The sequence below is a fragment of the Globicephala melas genome, chromosome 7, assembly GCF_963455315.2.
Source record: "Globicephala melas chromosome 7, mGloMel1.2, whole genome shotgun sequence".
Classification (NCBI taxonomy): domain Eukaryota; kingdom Metazoa; phylum Chordata; class Mammalia; order Artiodactyla; family Delphinidae; genus Globicephala; species Globicephala melas.
The window spans coordinates 21,196,863-21,216,799 of record NC_083320.1 but is presented as its reverse complement, the minus strand read 5'-3'; the positions used below and the strand labels follow the sequence as shown (position 1 = coordinate 21,216,799).

Here is a 19,937-nt window from a genome sequence, read left to right as displayed (position 1 = left end):
TTGTTTGAGTTTTAAGTATTTTATACACTTTCTCTTATTAATCTTTATAATAATCTTGAGAGATCATTAATGGGCATTTGTTTGTTTATTTTTGTCTGCCTAGAATGTCACCCAGCCTTTTTCTAGGAAGCGTTCCTTCCTACTTTTTAACCTAATGGCTTGAATGAGAGCTGACATCTAGATCTGGCTCCTAGGCTACCACTAATTCCTGGTCTTTTGAATTGGAGAGTAGAGGGTTAAACCCTCAGTCCCTCTTTGGTAGTGGAGTTGGGCATTATGAGCTTGAAAGTGTTCAGAAACAATGTGGAGGAAGCCAGTCTGAAAGAGCGGGGCCAGCATAAAGGAAAATGAAATATGGAGATAGAGAGTGAGAGGGTCACAGAATCCTTGTGGTGTTTGAGACTCTGGGTCTAGTCATCCTAAGGCCATGTGCAGCCTTGCCCTTTCAATTATTTTGTTACGTTAAGCCAATAAATTACCCCCATAAAAGCCAAACCAAAGAGACTTTGGTCACTTGAAACTGATAGAATATTGGTCAAGGTAGATAGTGCCATTTGATGGTTGAGAAATGTAAAGCTCAGAGAGGCTCACTGACCACTTTCTCATAGCGAGTGAGTGACAGTCACAGAATTGGGACCCCGTTTATTATTTGGCTTCAGGGCTTTTCTTCTTAAGTACTGCTGGTCTTTTCCTGACAGTTTGCCTTTCCCAGTTGGCAAGGAAGATGGAACTGGGGACGGAGGAGATGGCAACTTGCTCTCCGACCACCATGGGTCCTCCTTTCCTCCAAAAGGAATCAGTGAGCAGCAAAAAGAAGGTATTCGGATGGTGAAGAAGGTGATGATGTCTTTAGAAGGTGAAGATGGGCTGGAGGAAATTTATTCCTTCAGGTAAGACATGAAAGCATTGTTTACAACTTTCAGTTGTAAGCATATTAATTGTTCTTCTGATCAGATGGCTCCCTAATGCTTTTCCTTTTCTGGGCCACTTTTGAATTAGCAGTTATACTTTAGTGTTTCAATTTTTATTAAAGAAATGGTGCACCAGCCCCTAATCCCATTTTTTGAAGTTTGTATGGTTGGTGCAAGATTTCTTATTTATTTCCAAGACTATGTCGGTAGAGTTTGGAAATACATAAATATAACGAACGATTTAACAAGTCAAATTATAAAAGATGAGGTAGTAGATTTCTTCTTTATGCCAAGCTTGGGGCACATTTCTTGGGCCCTTCCTTGTCATACACCTAAAAAACATTCTTAATTATAAAATGTGGTGTCAGGTCTGAGATAATACTTAATATCCTCTAATCTTCTGATTTAGGTTTTAGGAGGCAGTATACTATAATATACAGATTTTTTTAAAAAACTTTTGGTCTCAACATAGTTTGGTCAGGCAAAAACAAATCAAAACAAAGCAAAACCCCCAAATATTAAGAATTTACAACCTGTTTATTCCATGTGGGCTTTGTAAAGGCAAAATGATTTAAGAAATGGGAAATCCCTGAAGTACCATATAACGATTAGTCAAGCTACTTTTTTTGGCCATCCAATTAGAGACTGTGGGAGAGATGATCTCCTTTATCTGTATTATTCTTGGTTGGAATTGGATATATATTTTGATCAAAGAACCTGAGACGGGTCCATAGCATCTAGAACGGTGTGTATTTGAAGGGCCTGATTTGGTAAAAGTGGCAATAGAATACCACACTGTATGGCTGTGGAGTTTCAAATCCTCAGGGATACTGCTACTTAATGTTAAAGAATTAATTCCAGTTTATTAATAAACACACAAAATACAAGCATTTTAAGAAAAGTTCTTAATTGAAGTAGAGGTTCAGTTGAAGTAAACGTTAAACAATTAGGATTTTTTTGAGTAGCAATAGTGTGTATCTGCTCTACTTTTTATTCTCAATCACAATTTTCAAATATTTCTGGTGAGCTATAATTGATAAGCAATCAGCCTGCTTTTCTAAACATAGATACTATTGAAAAATTGCAGGTAAATGGGAATTTTGGAAATTGAACTGTAATTTCCCAAGGGGTTGTCAAAGGAGTCAATGAAGAATCCTGTAAAGTGATGTTTCTTTGCCATAATATGTGTTCTAATTGTAATACATGCAAATATGTGTTCCTAAATTATTTTTCTTTCAAATTTGGATATGGCTTTCTCTAACATGGGAATACATGTCTAAAGCTAACATATTCACCATGATATTGTAAAGAAGAATTATAGACCAATAAAATTACCTAGAAAAGTTTCTTTTCCTGTAACATAGCAAGGAGGGAAATTACTATGTGCTGTCCTAGCCGTTTGAAATTACTTTGATTTTAGGTCTGCCATGAAGGTGTGGATCAGAACTTTGCCATCTGATACAGTAGCCATGTGGCTATTATCCACATGTGGCTATTTAAATTTATTAAAATTAAATAAAATTTAAAACTTAGTCCCTCAGTCATAGTAGCCACTGAGTTAAAGAGCTCAGTAGCCTATTGGACAGGAATAGTTAGAAATAGAATACTTCCCTCATTGCACAAAGTTGTACAGGACAGCCCTGGACTAGACTTATCCTCATCTAGAAGACATTAGAGGAAGATAACTTGACTTGTAATTGGGGAGCTTCAAATCTGCAGAACTCATCCAGTTGTTCTCAGATGTTACATATAAGAGGCTGGTCTTTAGAATTTCCCCTGGAACAGAATCCAAACCTCTTGATGGTTTTAGACGTGACTCATAATCAGACTAGCAATGTCCTATGAGTCAGGTTAGACCTGGTTTCAGACCCATTCATTCCTCAGTGAATACAAAGCCAAGGTGTACCGTAAGCTTTGGAGCAGGGTATCAGGTAGAATATCTACTATTCATTGTAGATTATTTCTGAAAATTGGAGTCTCTTGAGGCCTCTTTGTCCATAACTCTGGATAATGTCAGATAATCCTTAGTGAATACCACAAATTCCACCTATCTCCTATGATTTTCTCTGTTGTGTTTGATTAGGAACCAGATGAAAATAGAACTGGTCTTCACTAGTATTCAAATGAAGTAGCCCTCTGCATTGTGTTTGCTACTTCCCAATTCCCTTTCCCTACGCAGTGAGAAACCTAGAGTTACCTGCTTTAAGACTGAGTGTGGACTGCTAAATTCCTTTATCCCGTGGAGAGTCATTATTTAATTCTCTCCACTGTGTGCATATACTTACCATGTCTTTTATTTAAGAGAATGGAAATGAGCTAAAGAATTGCAGGATTGTGAACAGTGACGATACAGGATGGAGCCCACCCTTTGATATCTTAGAGCAGGGCTTTTTATCCTCAGGTCCATGGTTTTCGGGAGCTGGTGTGTGCAAACACATTTATGAATGTGCTTTTATCACATCCTCACAGTGTCCTTGGTCCTGAAAAAAAAATGTTAAGAACAACTGGCCAAGTTGAAGAAAAGATTGAATAGGGGGAAGGTAAAGATGTTCCTTTTCACCTATCAGTAAAGGAATTCAACGCCTTCCTCCTAAGCCAACTCATTTGTATTCCAGCTCTCTCCCAACTGATGGTCGCCACAAGTTTTCCTTGCCATCCCCTGCTGTTCCTCTCTGTATGATCAATAGCATCTCACTTCTCATTCTAGACAACTAAATGCAATATCCAGCACAGGTTAACATTTTTAAAATTGCTGCTTTCATAATACATTTTTCTTTATTAAGTGAGAGTCTGAGACAGCTGTGTGTCTTTAAGAAAATTGAGAGGCGTTCCATGCCCTGGCCCTGTCAACTGACCATTGGCTCCAATTTGTCTATAAAGATTGTGGCTTATAAATCGGTAAGTGGTAGGTACACATTTTTAAAGAAATGTTAGCAGGCAGACAAATATGCTTATATAAGGAACTGACAATTCGTGTGTGGGTTATTCAAAACCATAATTACTGCTTCTCTAACTGCTCTCCCTGTTCATTTCATCTCTATTTAGCTTTTATGTAAAAGGCATGCTAACAGAGGAAGCTTTAAGAATTGTCTATAATAGGGACTTCCCTGGTGGTCCAGTGGTTAAGAATCTGCCTTCCAATGCGGGGGACACAGGTTCGATCGCTGGTCAGGGAACAAGGATCCCACATGCCACAGGGCAACTAAGCCCGCGCACCGCAACTACTTTAAAAAAAAAAGGAAAAAAAACCAAATGGTCTATAATAGGGGTTGATTCTCTCCTTTTTCTCTTTCTCTCCATTGACAGTTGATTGTTAATCATGAGTTTCAGGTCTTTCTCTTTTTGTTTTTTAAAGAAAGAAAATGAAATGCATTAAGTTGTATCATTGTGGTATTATAGCAGAAATACAGATACACACCAGAGTTCAGTTCAGGGTTTTGAAAACTCAGTCACACCTAATTTAGTTGTTAATGATCTGGTAGTAACAGCATCTAAGAAATATCAAAAGATGTTGACTTGTTACTGTGAAATGGCCTTTTGTAACATATGTACATTTGTACGTAATAGTATATTTTCAAAAATGAGTTGCTTTTGGTAATTATTTGATGAAATTCCAGTTTGAGTATGAGTCTTGGATCCATGCCTCCGCATGACCTTCCTTGTCTTTTTTCTTTAAATGCACAAAATAAATATATAAAAACATTTAAATATATAAAATGTACAACATATACAAAAACATGTTGTTTTATATATTCAGGTGTTTTTTTTAATATTCAAGGACTTAATTCCAAAACACCCTACATGCATGAAAACCATGGAGGTACTTCAAGGCCTAGAATAGTGTCCCTGGGAATGAGAATATAGTCTCTTTCCTTTTTTTTCCTAGTTACTTTTTCATATTTCCTTATTGATTTCTGAGTACTGATAGACTGCTTTCCCCTTTCTTGTGTGTTGGGAAACTGTGGTAACAAAATGTAGGGCTCTCTTTTGTTAGACAGTCTGAGGGTTTTGTATAGAAAGTGTTTGAATGTATACAAATATTCATATTTATCTGTGGATTACCCTTGGGGGAAAATAAAATGTAGAAAGAATTATAAAATAAACTAAAATTTCCACAGTAGGCAAGAGACAACAAACCAATGTAGCTGGAGTCATTGTTTTGGATTTTTTTCTGTAAAACAGAGAGTATATTAGGTTTTCATCTTTTGTCCATCTGAATCATAGCTTTCCTTGTTTTCCCTTTATTTTTCTTTCGGAAATCAGATTCTACAAGAGAGAGTTAAAAAGTGTTGGACAGTTGTGGATGCAAGAACTCAAAAAAAAGAAGATATACAAAGAGAAACAGTTTATTGCTTGAATGACGATGATGAAACTGAAGTTCCAAAAGAGGATACTATTCAAGGTATTATTATGCCAGTGAGAGTTTCACTTTTGCCTAGAAAATTTTCTTCAAGATGATAGGAGGCAGGCTAGGTTTTGTATTATTATTTGTCTAGAGACACAACTATATGAGGGGATCATGAGACGCTGGATCCTTTAGGTCATCTGTTGGGTCTCAGGCAGGATGGTTCCGAGGCAGGAGTATACTCGGGCATTCAGTCTCTCTGGGTTTTAAATGTCTCAAGTGACAGGACTTAATACTTGGCTTTGTTTTAAAGTTTGAAACTCACTAGCTAGGAAAAGGCTTATATTAACATGGCTGAAGCAAATTTTTTGTTTACCTTTGACTTCCATAGTGATCATTTTTCTGAGTGCCAATTTCAGGTCTTATATCCTGCCTGTTCAGCTCCCTTAAGGTAATTTAGGGGATAAGAAAAATTATTTGTGTTTGTTATATTGATTTATGTTCACTAGGATCTTTAGAGTTGTACTTCATATATTTGTACCCATTGGCTCTGTGTAGTGTATTTAGATAGCGTCTCTATCCAGAGGGCTTAGAAGCTAGCTGAAGGTGTCTGAGTGTTCAAGAGCTAAAATGATAAGATACCAAATGATGGTTAAGATAGAAACCAGAGTCTTTATATAAATTTATCACCAGACTATGTACTACTCAGTATAATTTTAATTTGGAAGCCTTAAAAAAAAATTCCTTTCATCTGTGGCACTGCGTTGCAGTATTTGCATATTTATATGTTTTGCAGGGGTCTTGGCGGGTGGGAGAGTGATTAAAGGTAGTGGTGATCATGACCCCTTTCTTTCTTCTGATGGATTAGAATGTAATAAACAACCCACAATCTCTACTAATTCCTTAATTCAACTCAATAGTATAGTGTGGTTAAGAACAGAAATTTTGGAGTCAGACCTTGGTTAGAATCATGGCTCCATTACTTGCTCGTCATTTAATCCTCATATAATGACTGGCTCATAGTAGGAAGAATAGCGTGATTAAGGGCATAAGACCAGGAAAGCAGAGGGCCTTCTCAGTGATACCAAGTAGTTGGGTAAGGTGTATTGGGCATATGCAGATTCGTACTCAGGATAGTATCTAAAAGACAATCTGCATTTTCTCTTTTAATCTTCACAACAACCAGTGAAGTAGGCACTCTTGTTTCCATTTTACAGATAAGAGAATTGAGATTGAAAGACGTTCGTTAACATTTGCAAAATCTCATAGTTAACAAGTAGCAGAATTTGAGCCCAGGGCTGCAGGAGTCTGTTTCTACATGCTATTCTGAATTAAGAAGGGCTTTGAATGGTACGCTGAAGAGTTTATGCTTGATTTTGAAAGCGACATGGAGCTGTTTATAATTTTGAGGAGCAGAGTGTCATGGGGGCTGTGTTTTAGAAAGATTAATAGGACATCTGGGTATAGGATGGATTGGAAGGAGAAGGGACTAGAGATGGTACCAATTCTTTCGGTTGCAAGCAAAGAAAGCAGCTCTGGTTGTCTTAGACAGAAAGCAAACATATTGGTGGAGCAAGGGAGAGGGAAGAGTTAAACATTGTTTCAGTTTGAAGAGCATAGATGTGCAGCTTTTCTCTCTTACCTTTTTGCAGTTACCCACATACTTCCTTTGCCTGTCTTCCACTTTCTATCCCCTAATATGTAGAGTTCTCTTTTTTAGATAGAGGGACTAGTTTCTGTGAGCCAAGGACTATGGTCGTATTTGTAGTCTGTTCTCTACTCTTTGCCATGTACAAAAGTTACAGTTATTGATTTGCCCTGTAAAAGATGAGCCAGAAAACATAAGACAGTTTTAATTAGAAGGTTTAGGTTACTCTTAAACGATTCAAGTAAGATGTCTGAAAAAACATTGGGTTTAGATACCTCTTAATCACGTGCCACACATTTCCCTCTTAACTTCTTGTTGAAATTTTTGTTTATATCACCAGCTTTTATTAAAAGACATATATGAAAATAGAAATGTGTTTCTTTTTAATTAAATACATGGCATGTGCAGAGTGAGGGAACTAATAAACACTGGATCATAGAATCTGCCCCCAAACACACAAGTTTCTTTGTTTCTTGGAGTAAAGATGCATATGCTTTTCCTTTTCAACTATGCAAGGTCATAATCCTTGGATTTTGATGATCTTTCTCCCCATTAAACATATAAGGCTATATAGTGAAAGGGCATGACCTTCCATAGAGCAGAGAGGCCCTGGAACAGGGTTGGAGTTTTTTTAAGGAGCCAAGAGCCTATATCTGTAATAACCTAAGTAATCAAAAAGAAAAAAAAAATAGACAATCCAATCCCAGAAATAAAATAAATTTAAATGCAGAAAAATATCCAGCTTGTCAACTGAATGTTTCTAAATAGAAAAATTTTGGCTTCTTCCGTTAGGCATTTGTGTATCTCCAGCATCCATTTTTGAGAACATTTTGTTCTGAAAATCCTATGGGCACATTTCTCTGTGGGTCTCCAGGTTTCTAAATAAATGTGTTCTTGTTATTATGTTTACAAGTCATGATTGTACTTTAGTCAACCATGGTTTATCTTTGGAGGATAACTAGGACATTGCATTTGCTACATTCTTCCTTCTAGGATGGATAATCATCAAGGTAACTAGATTGCAGAATATGCTACTTAAAAAAATGTAATTAGATTTTAATTGTCTCTGTGTCGTATATGTTTGTGGATCTGCCGCTTCTTTTTCTGCAGTGATCACAAGGGGCAGAAATTTGATTCCGGCAAACAGTATATGGAGGCTTGATCCGGAGTGTACATGTATCGTTAATGTATGTATAGGGCCAATTTCAGCTTGTAGAAAATGAGGCCCCATATGCTTAACAGATGCTCTTCTCTTGTTCTTTAGGGTTCCGTTATGGGAGTGATATCATTCCTTTCTCTAAAGTGGATGAGGAACAAATGAAATATAAATCGGAGGGGAAGTGCTTCTCTGTTTTGGGATTTTGTAGATCTTCTCAGGTAAAGCACGTATTTGCCTACTAATTGTAAACAAAACAGATGAGCTTTTTTCTCATTATTTGAGATGGTGTGCTTTGGATTGGGCCTGTTATTTATAATATGTTTTTTTCACTTTTAGTTTTTCTAAAATGTAGTCTGGCGTGCTGCTATCCTTGATTTTTGAAGGTTAAAAATCAAGAGGTAGAGAAGTCGGCATAAATCAGAATAGATTCAGTGAAAAGTCACTTCTTAGCTTTGGTGTCGGTCATAGCTCATAGTAGCGTTAAAGAACCAGCATCTAGTTCTTTGCTATTGTATTGCTTTCTCTAACTGTTACATATACTGGAGTGTTTTACAGGAGTCAGGGTCTAGTTGGGTTTTGAATGACCGTAGATCTCTTAGAATATCATTGATTTATGCTAGTCACCCTTCTTCTCAACGCCCAACAAAGAGGTCTAGGATGCAAAACTTGTTCATTAGTCATATGTTTTTTAGACGGCAATACAGATGTACAAAAGAGACACAGTGGAAAATGCAGTAACTTATTGAAGGCTGTGGATACCATATACTATCCAAGAAAGGGTCATTAAAGGTTCCCAGCAGTATTAGATGAAATGTTCTTGAGGTAGGCAACCAAACAGAAGGAATAAGTAGAAAGTGCATCTTTTCAGGCTCTATAGGGATGAAGAGATTTTTGTTGGTTCTAGAAGAACTCAAGTGAGAATTAAAATAAAAATAAATATAACCCAATATACCAGAATTAAATTTCTTCATGTTGCTCCAGCATGCAGTCCCTGTATAATTCAGTGTTAGAATAATTCAGTGAGGTGGGGAGAATGTTTTCCATCATATGCTCAAATTGTTAGATACAGTTTTAAGACTCATAAATCAAAAATTGAGAGTATTTACTTAAAGTCGATACAGTTAATGGTGAGAATAAATACCTTTTGGAAGTTGCATATCTCTAACAGTTCTCTAACAAATTACACTAAATGTGCTTTTCTTTAAAATTATTCACTTTGGGAGGTATATAAACTTAAAATTTATGGTTCTTAATGTTGGTGCTTATGAGTCTTTTCAGTGAAACAGAACCTCCATTCAGACCTATTTGTAGAAACTGGCTTATTGGGAACTGGGTCTGCCTAATTCCAGATAGGCAGAAAAGATCTATCCAAAACTCCTATAACTGTAATTTAGGACTCAAAAAACTGAAATCATCTGTGTCATGGTAGGTGTGGGGACCTATTTAGTTAGATGGCAAAGCAAGAAAAAGTGAGCTGAAAAGGTACGTTTTCCATTTTAAAAGATTTTTATTGACTTAAAATTAACTTTTAAGTCATGAAGTGTTTTCTAAACCAACTTTCTGTTGTTTTTAAGCTCTAAATTATTTTTGTCTTAAGTGTAATATCAGACAGGTACAATAAAGATAGTCATAATAGCTACCATTTATTGAGTGATTATAATATTATAATCAATATACTAACCACTTTATATAAATTCCCATTTAATTCTTGTTACAGTCCTCTCAGGTAGGTGCCGTGATATGTATTTTATACACTAGGATATTGAGGTTCAGCGCTGTTAGGTAATTGGCCCAAGGTCCCCAGCTAGAAGGTGGTAGAGATGGGTTTTGAACCAGATCTCTCTGACTCCAGAGCTATGCCATTAATCAGCTATAATCTGCCCACCAGATAGACAGGCTCACTTTTGAATAGTCTAGTTTTTACATACCTGCTTTTGTGAATTATGTTAACAAATGCATACACGTCATCTTAAGAACAAGGTTTTTCCATATCAACTAAGGTAAAGTATAAGTATGTACCTTTTAATAAACTAGTAATTAGCTTTAAATTAATAAGATCACATAGTTTTCCAGATTCCCTTAATCTGAGGGACACTAATATTTCTGGATTGAATTAGTGTGAAACGTTTCATAATATAAAATAGGTTTTTCTTGGTTTGGAATTTTTTTTTATGAATTATGAATTACTCTTCTCTTTTAAACTTTCTGGAGTCCTTTCAATTTGCCTTCTTCCATGTTGTCAGTGTTCTGGGTATCTAATTATAGGATGGATAAGAATTTAGCCAGAATTTCCCCAAATGTCTGGCTGTCCTTTGAGAAGTCATTTAGGTGCCTTAGGAAAAGGTATCATTAACTGTTCTTGAATCAGTCAAGAACTATTACAGATTCTAATAGGAGGGCAAATAAATCTATATGGATGTAGCAAACCGAAAATATAAGATTATTCCCATATTTTTTCAAATAATGGTTTTCAGATGGGGAATGGAAGGGAAGATGGAGGTATTTGGCTTATATGGGCCTCACCCCCACACCTTTGGGACTCAGTTTTCCTGAGCTGCTGTTACTGTGAAAGTGCTCACAATTTCTCAGCTTAGAGGTGGGAAGGCAGAAAAAATATTTGAGAAGCATTGCCTCTCTTACGGCACATTCTTATAAATATGCTCCAGGCTCAAGATGACATAGATCAAAGAGAAGTTGATCTTGGTTGATAGAAGCAGGTGGTTATAATATTAGGAACTCTTAGTATTCATCTTCTAGTCTTTGACTCCTCTGATACTGTGCTAGGTGAGTAATTTAAAGGACACATGGTACTCTAGTCTCTTTGCAGTTCATCAATGCCTTGTCATTGCTCTTAGGATGAAGTCCAAACCACTTAACTTTTCTCATAAGAGACTTCATGATCTGATCTTCGCTAATCTCACTCATCTAACTTTTCAGCTTTCCCCCTTGCACTGTGGCACTGCGCTACTCCAAAAGCAGTTCCCCAAATGCCCTATGTGTTTATGTCACTCCACACTTAATCACACTGTCATCTCTGCTGAGGACACTTGTGCCCAGACTTTCATCTTAGTTCCTACCCATCCTTTAAGTCTTGACTTAGGTGTCACCATTTGCAGAAGCCTTCGCTGACACCTCATGACTAAGATAGCTGCCCTTCTTATGTGCTCTTGTAGCACTGAACTATAATACTGTACTCTTGTGGGCTGGTAGCACTGTCTGGTAATACTCCACCGCAGTTAATTTCATATTTATCTACACTCCTCAAGACAAGGCTACATCCTATTCGTTATTGTGTTTATAGTGCCCAGAACAATGTTTGACATAAACTAGGCACTCATATATTTGTTGTGTTTAAGTGATTTGAACCTCAAATAGTTAGTTGTTTCTAGTACCTGTGAATGTTTTCCGGTAAGAGCATTTTGAATGTAATTTCCTAGTAATGTGTGGCATTATGGTTTTCTGTGTTACTTATTTTGGATCGAAACCAGTTCTCTTCCTCACTTCCTCTTGTAGGTCCACATGAAATATTTTATGGGAAATCAAGTTCTGAAGGTCTTTGCAACAAAAGATGATGAGGTAAGTTGACAGTAGGTCTTTGAGGTAGTGCCGTAGAATTGAATTGTCATTTTAAGTGAGTTGTTTGGGACTTTTATAGTTTAAAATGACATTAATTCTTCCAATAGCAGTGGGAAAATTCACTGACCTTTAACTCTGAAAATGGGGAAATGATAAATGAATTTGTCATAGCATGAGCACAAGGCCTGAGGACATAGTTCTGCAATTGGAGATCAGGTGAGTATTAAAAACAAAAACATTTGAACAAATACATTTAGGTATGGGGATCTCATGGTCACAGGTTCAGGAAGGTTGGGGTCAGGTAAACATTTTCATTTTCATAAACAGAACATTTAGTGCTGGCTTAAGCAACCTGAAGATGAGCTTCACTGACTCACGGGACTACTTCCATCATTGAGAAATTTGTCTTATCCCCCTTACCTCTTTCTTTTCATTATTTTCTTACATCCGCAAGAGATTCTGTTTTCAGGCTGGTTTCTGCCTAGCTAACAGCCCGTGACTCTTTCATCCTACACTCACACCTGCCCTCTCTATAAATATATTCTATGTAGTCTTCAAGTAAGAACTTGTTATTTCCTTGGAGATTTTGATGTTAACTGGAAGATTACCATCCAGTGTCTGTTTAAGACTACTTAGGTCTCCATGTTCCAGAAGTTACTTGCATTTGCAACTGGTAAACTGGATGTAGATGGCTTGTTTGGGGTCGGGGGAAGGGTGATGATATAAGTGATCTAGTCCTCTTTTTCTCCTCACTTCTGAAGGGTAGCTGGCTGCTGAGTTAGTGAATGGATATGCCATTGTTCTATTAGAACAGTAAAATTAAGAGGAAAATTCTTGGCTTCCACTCAGTGTTAAATGGATTCATTAAAGCACAGTAGTTGTACATGAATCCTCAAATTTGAGAATCCTAGTTCATGGATTTCTCCTGAATCAAATCCTAATGGGAATCAGGCAGTTCTAGTATCTATTGTCAACACAACTTAACTGCGTTTTTCACTTCTGCTGAGGTTTTAACTCCAACTTACTGTCCCTTTACCCAAAGAAAATTCTGGTCACTTCATGTGATTGCTGGGTATGCAGTAAGGAAAATCATATCACAAAGCTGTGTTGACACGTATGATTCTCTAGACTTGCTAGCTCAGGTCAGGGCAGCATTGTGACTTGCATAATTCAAATCCAGCCTCATACAGACCCTATAGATCACAGGGTCACTTTGAGTCACTAAAGAAAAAACAACTTCATCTACTGATGGCAAAGGGCTACTCTTTGGTGTCAGTTCTTGATGTCATAGTCAAAGAATAATATTAACTAATTGGGGCTATGAGATAAGCAGGGGAGTAAAGAAACTATGTCATATGAGGACTTTGAGTAAAAGATTGCATGGAGAAGACTTGTGTAGGTAGGCAGGGGAGTAGGAGGGATGAGAGACAATAGCCTTCTTCAGATACTTAGAGGATTATCATATGGAATAGAAACTAAACTATGCTTCCTACCAGAGGGTAAATTGGAACCAACAAGTGGTCATTTTGTTCAAGATGAAGAATTATTTTATCAACAAAGATTACTGTCTCCAGATGGATTGGTTCCTTGTGAGATGGTCAGATCCCCATTCCTGTAAGTTTCTAAGCAGAGTCTCAACAATCAGATGTTAGGAAGGGAATTCCTTCATCATGTAGGTTGTTAAACTAGATGAATACTTTTGTTTTTCAGCTCAAATATTCTGTGATTCTATGAATATATTCCTTTTTAAAAATGTTTTCTCTTGGGCTTCTCTAGTGGCGCAGTGGTTGAGAGTCCGCCTGCTGGTTCAGGGGACACGGGTTCGTGCCCCGGTCCGGGAAGATCCCACATGCTGCAGAGCGGCTGGGCCCGTGAGCCACGGCCGCTGAGCCTGCGTGTCCGGAGCCTGTGCTCTGCAACGGGAGAGGCCACAACAGTGAGAGGCCCGCGTACCGCAAAAAAAAAAATGTTTTCTCTGGTCATTAGCATATAATTTTTTTTGTATGGAGAATCTACATTTTTATGTGCTGGTTTTCACTATGTGGAAGAGAACAGGAGGAGAGAAAGGGAAGGAAATGGAGCTTTAGTTGAGTTTCTCACGGGTGTAATATGGTGTTCCATTCCGGACCCCATCCTTCCTTCTTTTTTTTTTTTTTTTTTTTTTTGCAGTACGCGGGCCTCTCACTGTTGTGGCCTCTCCTGTTGCAGAGCACAGGCTCCGGACACGCAGGCTCAGCGGCCATGGCTCACGGGCCCAGCCGCTCTGCGGCATGTGGGATCTTCCCGGACTGGGGCACGACCCCGTGTCCCCTGCATCAGCAGGCGGACTCTCAACCACTGCGCCACCAGGGAAGCCCCATCCTTCCTTCTTTAAGTATCCCAGTTGGTCCTATCAAAGACACCTAAATAAAAACTTGCAAACAAATTGAAAGTAATCTCTTCTAATCACTTCGTCGTCGTGCTTATCTGGCCTCTCTTATGGGACTTGTTAGAATATATACATTCTGTACTTGGTACACATCTCATTTCTGCTAGTAAAGAAGCTCAGTGAGATCAGGGACTCAACTATGTTTTCTTACATTGCCTAAGATAGTGCTTAGCCAAGAGTAGGCACAAAGTAAATATTCCTTGAATTGAACTGAAAAGGTAATCAATCTGTCATGAAATCTGTAGAGGATTTTGATGACTAGGTATTGATGTCATAGGTTTTTAGTGGAGGAGATGGGAATACACATAGCTAACTTTGATAAGGGTTAGCTGTAACACTGAGAAAAGTACAAAGTTTTGGGGGAGTTATGGAGAGGGAGAGAGCTGAGTGAAGCAAATCTGAAATGGGGAGCTTGTCAATTTACTGGGCCTTGAAAATGGGTTAGAAGCTTGAGAGCCAGAGATTTGGAGAGAGCATTCTAGTGAGGAGGAAACTGTACAAGCAAAAAGCTACCGAGGTGGGAGGGTACAAGACTTGCCCGTGAATAATGATCAGCTCTACCGAGGCAGGGATAGAGGAACCCTTGGAGGTTTTTATGGAAGAGGGTGACGTGATCAGCTCTAGGAACAGGGGAGGCAGTGATGGAACAGAACAGATAGAATTTGAAAGACGGCATAGAGGTAGACTTGGTAGAGTGTGGTGAACACTTGAAGGTGAGGGACTGTAGGCAGGCATCATCAGCTGTAGGGCTTCTCATTTGGTTGACTGGGAGGTGGTGTTAGTGGAAGCAGGGAGCACAGGAGGAGAAGAGGGGGAAGACAGGAAGCTTAGTTTTGGTCATGGATAGTTTGAGATACCTAAGGTATAACTGTACGAGTTATCTACCAACTAGTGGGCGATATAAGCCTGGATCTCGGGAGAGTTTTTTTTTTAATCTTTTTTAAAAATTCATTTATTTATTTTTGGCTGCATTGGTCTTTGTTGCTGTGCACGGGCTTTCTCTAGTTGGGGCGAGCGGGGGCTGCTCTTCATTGCGGTGCGTGGGCTTCTCATTGCGATGGTATCTCTTGTTGCAGAGCACGGGCTCTAGGCATGCAGGCTTCAATAGTTGTGGAACGCAGGCTCAGTAGTTGTGGCTCGCAGGCTGTAGAGCACAGGCTCAGTAGTTGTGGCGCACGAGCTTGGTTGCTCTGCGGCATGTGGCATCTTCCCAGACCAGGGCTCGAACCCGTGTCTCCTGCACTGGCAGGTGGATTCTTAACCACTGCACCACCAGGGAAGTCCCTTGGGAGAGTTTTAAAGCTGAATATACAGACTTTTGATTCATCAACTCATGGGACTGGATAAAATAAATAGTCGCGAAAGTAGAGTTTTAGAGTGAGAGGAGGAGAGAAAGGCCAAGAGCAGAATTTCAAGATTAGTTGGAAGAACAGAAGAGCTGGGGGAGGAGTGGTGTACAGAAGTAGAATAACAGGGCAGAGTGTTGTTTCTGAAGCCAAAGAAGGAGAAAGTGTAGAGAAAGAGGGATGGTCAGCTGCTACTGATAGATCAAGCAAATAGAATGCGGACTAAGAGTTAGGCAATTTGGAGATCATGGGGGACTTCAGAGGATAATTTCAGTAAGGAAGTGGGTCAGTAGCTTGATTAGATTGAAGAATAATTGTGGTCTAAGCAGTGAAACAGCAAGATTATTATTTCATGAAATGTAAAGATGAAGGGAAAGAAAGTTATAGATACTAATTTGTGGAGAGAGGGGCCAAGAAAGGTTTTGTTTAGAGTGAGGGTGTGAATTCAGAGGAGAAGGAAAATTGAAGGAATAAGAGAAGATAATGAAGAAAAGTTCCAGAAGGGGTTCAGTAAATGTGATTAAATGCAGATGTGTACAGTGTAGCCTTAAAGTGGTTAGAGGGGCACTTAAAATCTAAAACAGGAAGAAAGCGAATAACCATCTTGTAAGTATTGTGCTGTGGAAATCCTCACGTGTTTGATATGTGTTAACGCATGCATCTTTCTTACTAGGCGGCAGCAGTTGCCCTTTCCTCCCTGATTCATGCTTTGGATGAATTGGACATGGTGGCCGTAGTTCGATATGCTTATGACAGAAGAGCTAATCCTCAAGTTGGCGTGGCTTTTCCTTATATCAGGGATGCCTATGAGGTAAACCTGCAGGTCTTTTATTCATATTAATTTTTTTCCCTTCAGTTCCTTTATTCTAAACAATGCTTCTCAACTGTTAACGTGCATGAGAATTACTTGGGGGATCTTGTTAAAATGCAGTTTCTGATTTTGTAGGTCTGGGGTGGGGTCCTGAGATTCTGCATTTCTCACCAACTCCCACGTAATGCTGTTGCTGCTGGTCTGTGAACCACACTTTCAGATGCAGTGAAAGGACGTGAATTATAAGAGGATGCAAAGAGCTTCTTATTAAATCAAATCAGTAAACATTAACCGTGATCTTCTGTTTGCCCAGTCCAGGGACCTTCTCTCCATTCTCATCCTTCTTGACTTCTCAGAACCTAAAGGGAGTACAGATTACCTCCCTTTCTACAACAGCCTTTAGTGTAGATAAAGGTTGAGGGTGTGATTTTCTTGTGATCCTGGTGAAGTTCCGTTTTCCTAGGGCTCTCCTGTTTAAAATACAGGTCTAGATCCCTCGCCATTTCCCGTTTCTCAGAGAACTCACTGTAGCAGAAATGGAACGAGAAGGCAGATATCTTGACTTCCACATCAGCTTGCCAGTCACCTTGACTCTCTCATTTGTTGTGTTGGTCATGCATTTTGTAGGTATTCTTTGATAGTCTTTCTTTTAAGCGTTTCTTTTATGTTTAATATTCTTTGTACTGTTTGCAGTTGTGTACAGCTAATCACAGAAATCGGAACACTTTATTCTCCATGTCCCAGACTTGAGCCGTCTGATTTTTGAAATCCTTTTGTTGTGCCACTTTCACAGTGTTTGAGATCAACTTTAAATTTTTCCCATTAATTCGGTTGTTTCTGTTTTTACCTCCACTCTTTCTCATTAGTGTTTAGTGTACGTACAGCTGCCTTTCATGGAAGACTTGCGGCAGTACATGTTTTCATCCTTGAAAAATAATAGGAAATGCACTCCCACAGGTGAGTTTATTTCCATTTTGCTCACTGATTGGCTCTAACTAAACACAGATTGTTTTGGGGAAATCACCTGCCTTTAGTCATGGTTTGGGGCTCGGATTTCACAGGGTGGAATTACAGTTGACCCTTGAACAACGAAGAGGTTAGGGGCACCACTCCCCCCCAGTCGAAAGTCCACGTATAGCTTTACAGTTGGCCCTCGGTGTCCATGGTTCTGTATCTGCAGATTCAACCAATCTCAGATTGTGTAGTAATGTACATATATACTTATAATCCACATATAAGTGTATCTGAGCAGTTCAAACCCACGTTGTTCAAGGGTCAACTGTAGTTGGATTCCAGTCACACTCATATATGGTAATGATGAAGGTGATTTTTTTCCAGTAGCAGGGATAGGTTTGCTCCAAACATTGTCTAGTTTCCCCCTTCTGACTTAGAGCTTGTATCTGGGGAGCAGCTTGCTGGAAATGGATGTACATTCTTTAATTGTGAGCAGAAGGTTTGCCCTCTACTGAAGTGAACTGACATGTGGTATCAAACCTGTGACTAGTGTCCTATGTAAAATATGATGTAACTTTAACCAAAAAGTGACAGTGCTGTAGATGCCCTTTTCTCTTTGCCCTTTCTTCACAGTTTACATTATCAGTGCAAGTCCTGTTCCAGGAGTTACTGGGAGCTTAATGAGAAGAGGTCTTTATTAAGCATCTGGCTGCAAATATCAGGGTGCTACCCAGAGTGATTCTCACACACACAGATCCTGTCTTCCAGAAATCTCACAGTTTACGACAGTTATCGCAAGATATACCAGTGGGCTGAATGTAGAGAACATACCAAAAAGAACACAGAATGATGAGTAGATGTTTTAGTTGACAAGTTTAAATATGCATCAGTGTAGGATTAGGGAATTGTGAGGTGAGTCTCAGAACTGGGTGCCCTCTGTACTTTGGGAGCAGTGTGCAGGGCAAAAGCTAAGAATCAAATGGGCCCCTAGGGCTTGTATCTTTACCTTCCAGAAATGAGTCTCTCTGCATCACGTGGAACCAGGCATGGACTTGAATGTGTAGAGAGTGCCAGCGTGTTACAGTATTCTGTCTCTTCCTCTTGGTAATTCCAAACTTTAAATGAGAAGAACATTTAAAGAAGAGAACTTTGTTGAGAGATTGCCGTATAGATATATATCACTCAGGATCTAAAACATTAAATATTTTTCGATCTGTTGCTTTATATTGAGTGAGTTCTGTGACATTTTTGTTTGCATTTGCTCCATTGGAAAAACGGATCATTAAAATTGTTTGGCATATTTCCCAAGTCAGCATTTATGTAGGGGTGTGTAATGCCAGCGTAGTCTGGCCTGATACTCGCCTGTCATAGCAGATGGAAATCACCAAATATTCACCCACACAGGTACCACCTGCTTCCTATTACCGGGTGGACACTGCAGTAGTCAGCTTGAGATGGTACCTGAAACCTCCCTTGGAAACTCCAAAAATGGGATAGAAATGTCTCGTGATAAATATCTGTATGCTCGTTCATTTTGTAGTAGCTGTCCAAAAGGGATGTTTGAAAAGGTGAAGAATAGAAGCATAATGAACTTTTAGGAACTGCTTACTCTTTTCCGCCTTTTGCCTAGTGACTGTGAATGATCCCAAAATAGCACTTCGGTTTTAATAGCTGAACTGCTGTATGAATCAGCAGAATGAAAGTTACATGTGGCAGTTTAGGTAGAAGCATTTTTGGGAGAGTTGCCTTTCATCCATATTGCTTTGGACTGTGTCGTTTTCACTGACTTGGTAGATTTTTATCGGGGAGAACTTGCTTCCTATCTGGTATTAGACATAAAGAAGAGGACGTCATGTTTCTGCTCTCGAGATCCTTAGAATTTGAATGGAGTGGGGTAAGACATGTATGCAGGACTTTTTTCCAAAGAAGACATACATACGCGTGGCCAACAGACACATGAAAAGATGCTCAGCATCACTAATCATTAGGGAAATGCAAATTAAAACCACACCTGTCAGAATAGCTAGCATCAAAAAGACAACAAATAACATGTGTTTGCAAGGATGTGGAGAAAAGGGAACCCTTGAGCACTGTTGTTGGAATGTAAATTGGTACAGCCACTATGTAAAACAGTATGGAAGTTTCCCAAAAAATTAAAAACTAGAACTACCATATGATCCAGCAGTTCTACTCCTGGGTATTTTCCCAAAGAAAACAAAAACACGAACTCAAAAAGATATATGCATGCCTATGTTCATTGCCACATTATTTACAGTAGCCAAGTTATGGGAGCAACCTAAGTGTCCATCAATAAATGAATGGACAAAGAAGATGTGATACACACACACACACACACACACACACACACACAGAGAGAGAGAGAGAGAGAGAGAGAATGGAGTATTACTTAGCCATAAAAAAAGAATGAAATCTTGCCATTTGCGACAACATGGATGGACCTAGGTGAAATAAGTCCAACAGGGAAAGACAAATACCATATGATTTTACTTAAATGTGGAATCTAAAAAACAAAACATGAACAAATAAAACAGAAACAGACTCTTAGATACAGAGAACAAACTGGGGGGTTGCTAGAGTGGAGTGGAGTAAGGGGATGAGTGAAATAGGTGAGGGGGATTAAGAGGTACCAACTTGTAGTTACAAATAAGTCACAGGGATAAAATGTACAGCATGGGGAATATAGTCTATAATATTGTAATAACTTTGTATGGTGACAGATGGTAACTAGACTTATCATG

The 19,937-nt window shown here is 38.8% G+C and overlaps 1 protein-coding gene across 1 annotated transcript in view; it reads left to right on the top strand.

The window, feature by feature from the left end:
- The window catches only part of XRCC5 (X-ray repair cross complementing 5), a 97,954-nt gene that overhangs the window by 11,642 nt on the left and 66,375 nt on the right, over nt 1-19,937 (top strand). The window contains exons 6-12 of the mRNA XM_030852672.2: nt 699-890; nt 3,695-3,809; nt 5,175-5,313; nt 8,169-8,281; nt 11,577-11,639; nt 16,087-16,224; nt 17,091-17,181. Coding sequence (XP_030708532.1) covers nt 699-890; nt 3,695-3,809; nt 5,175-5,313; nt 8,169-8,281; nt 11,577-11,639; nt 16,087-16,224; nt 17,091-17,181 — 851 coding nt within the window. The remainder of the gene's footprint in view (nt 1-698; nt 891-3,694; nt 3,810-5,174; nt 5,314-8,168; nt 8,282-11,576; nt 11,640-16,086; nt 16,225-17,090; nt 17,182-19,937) is intronic.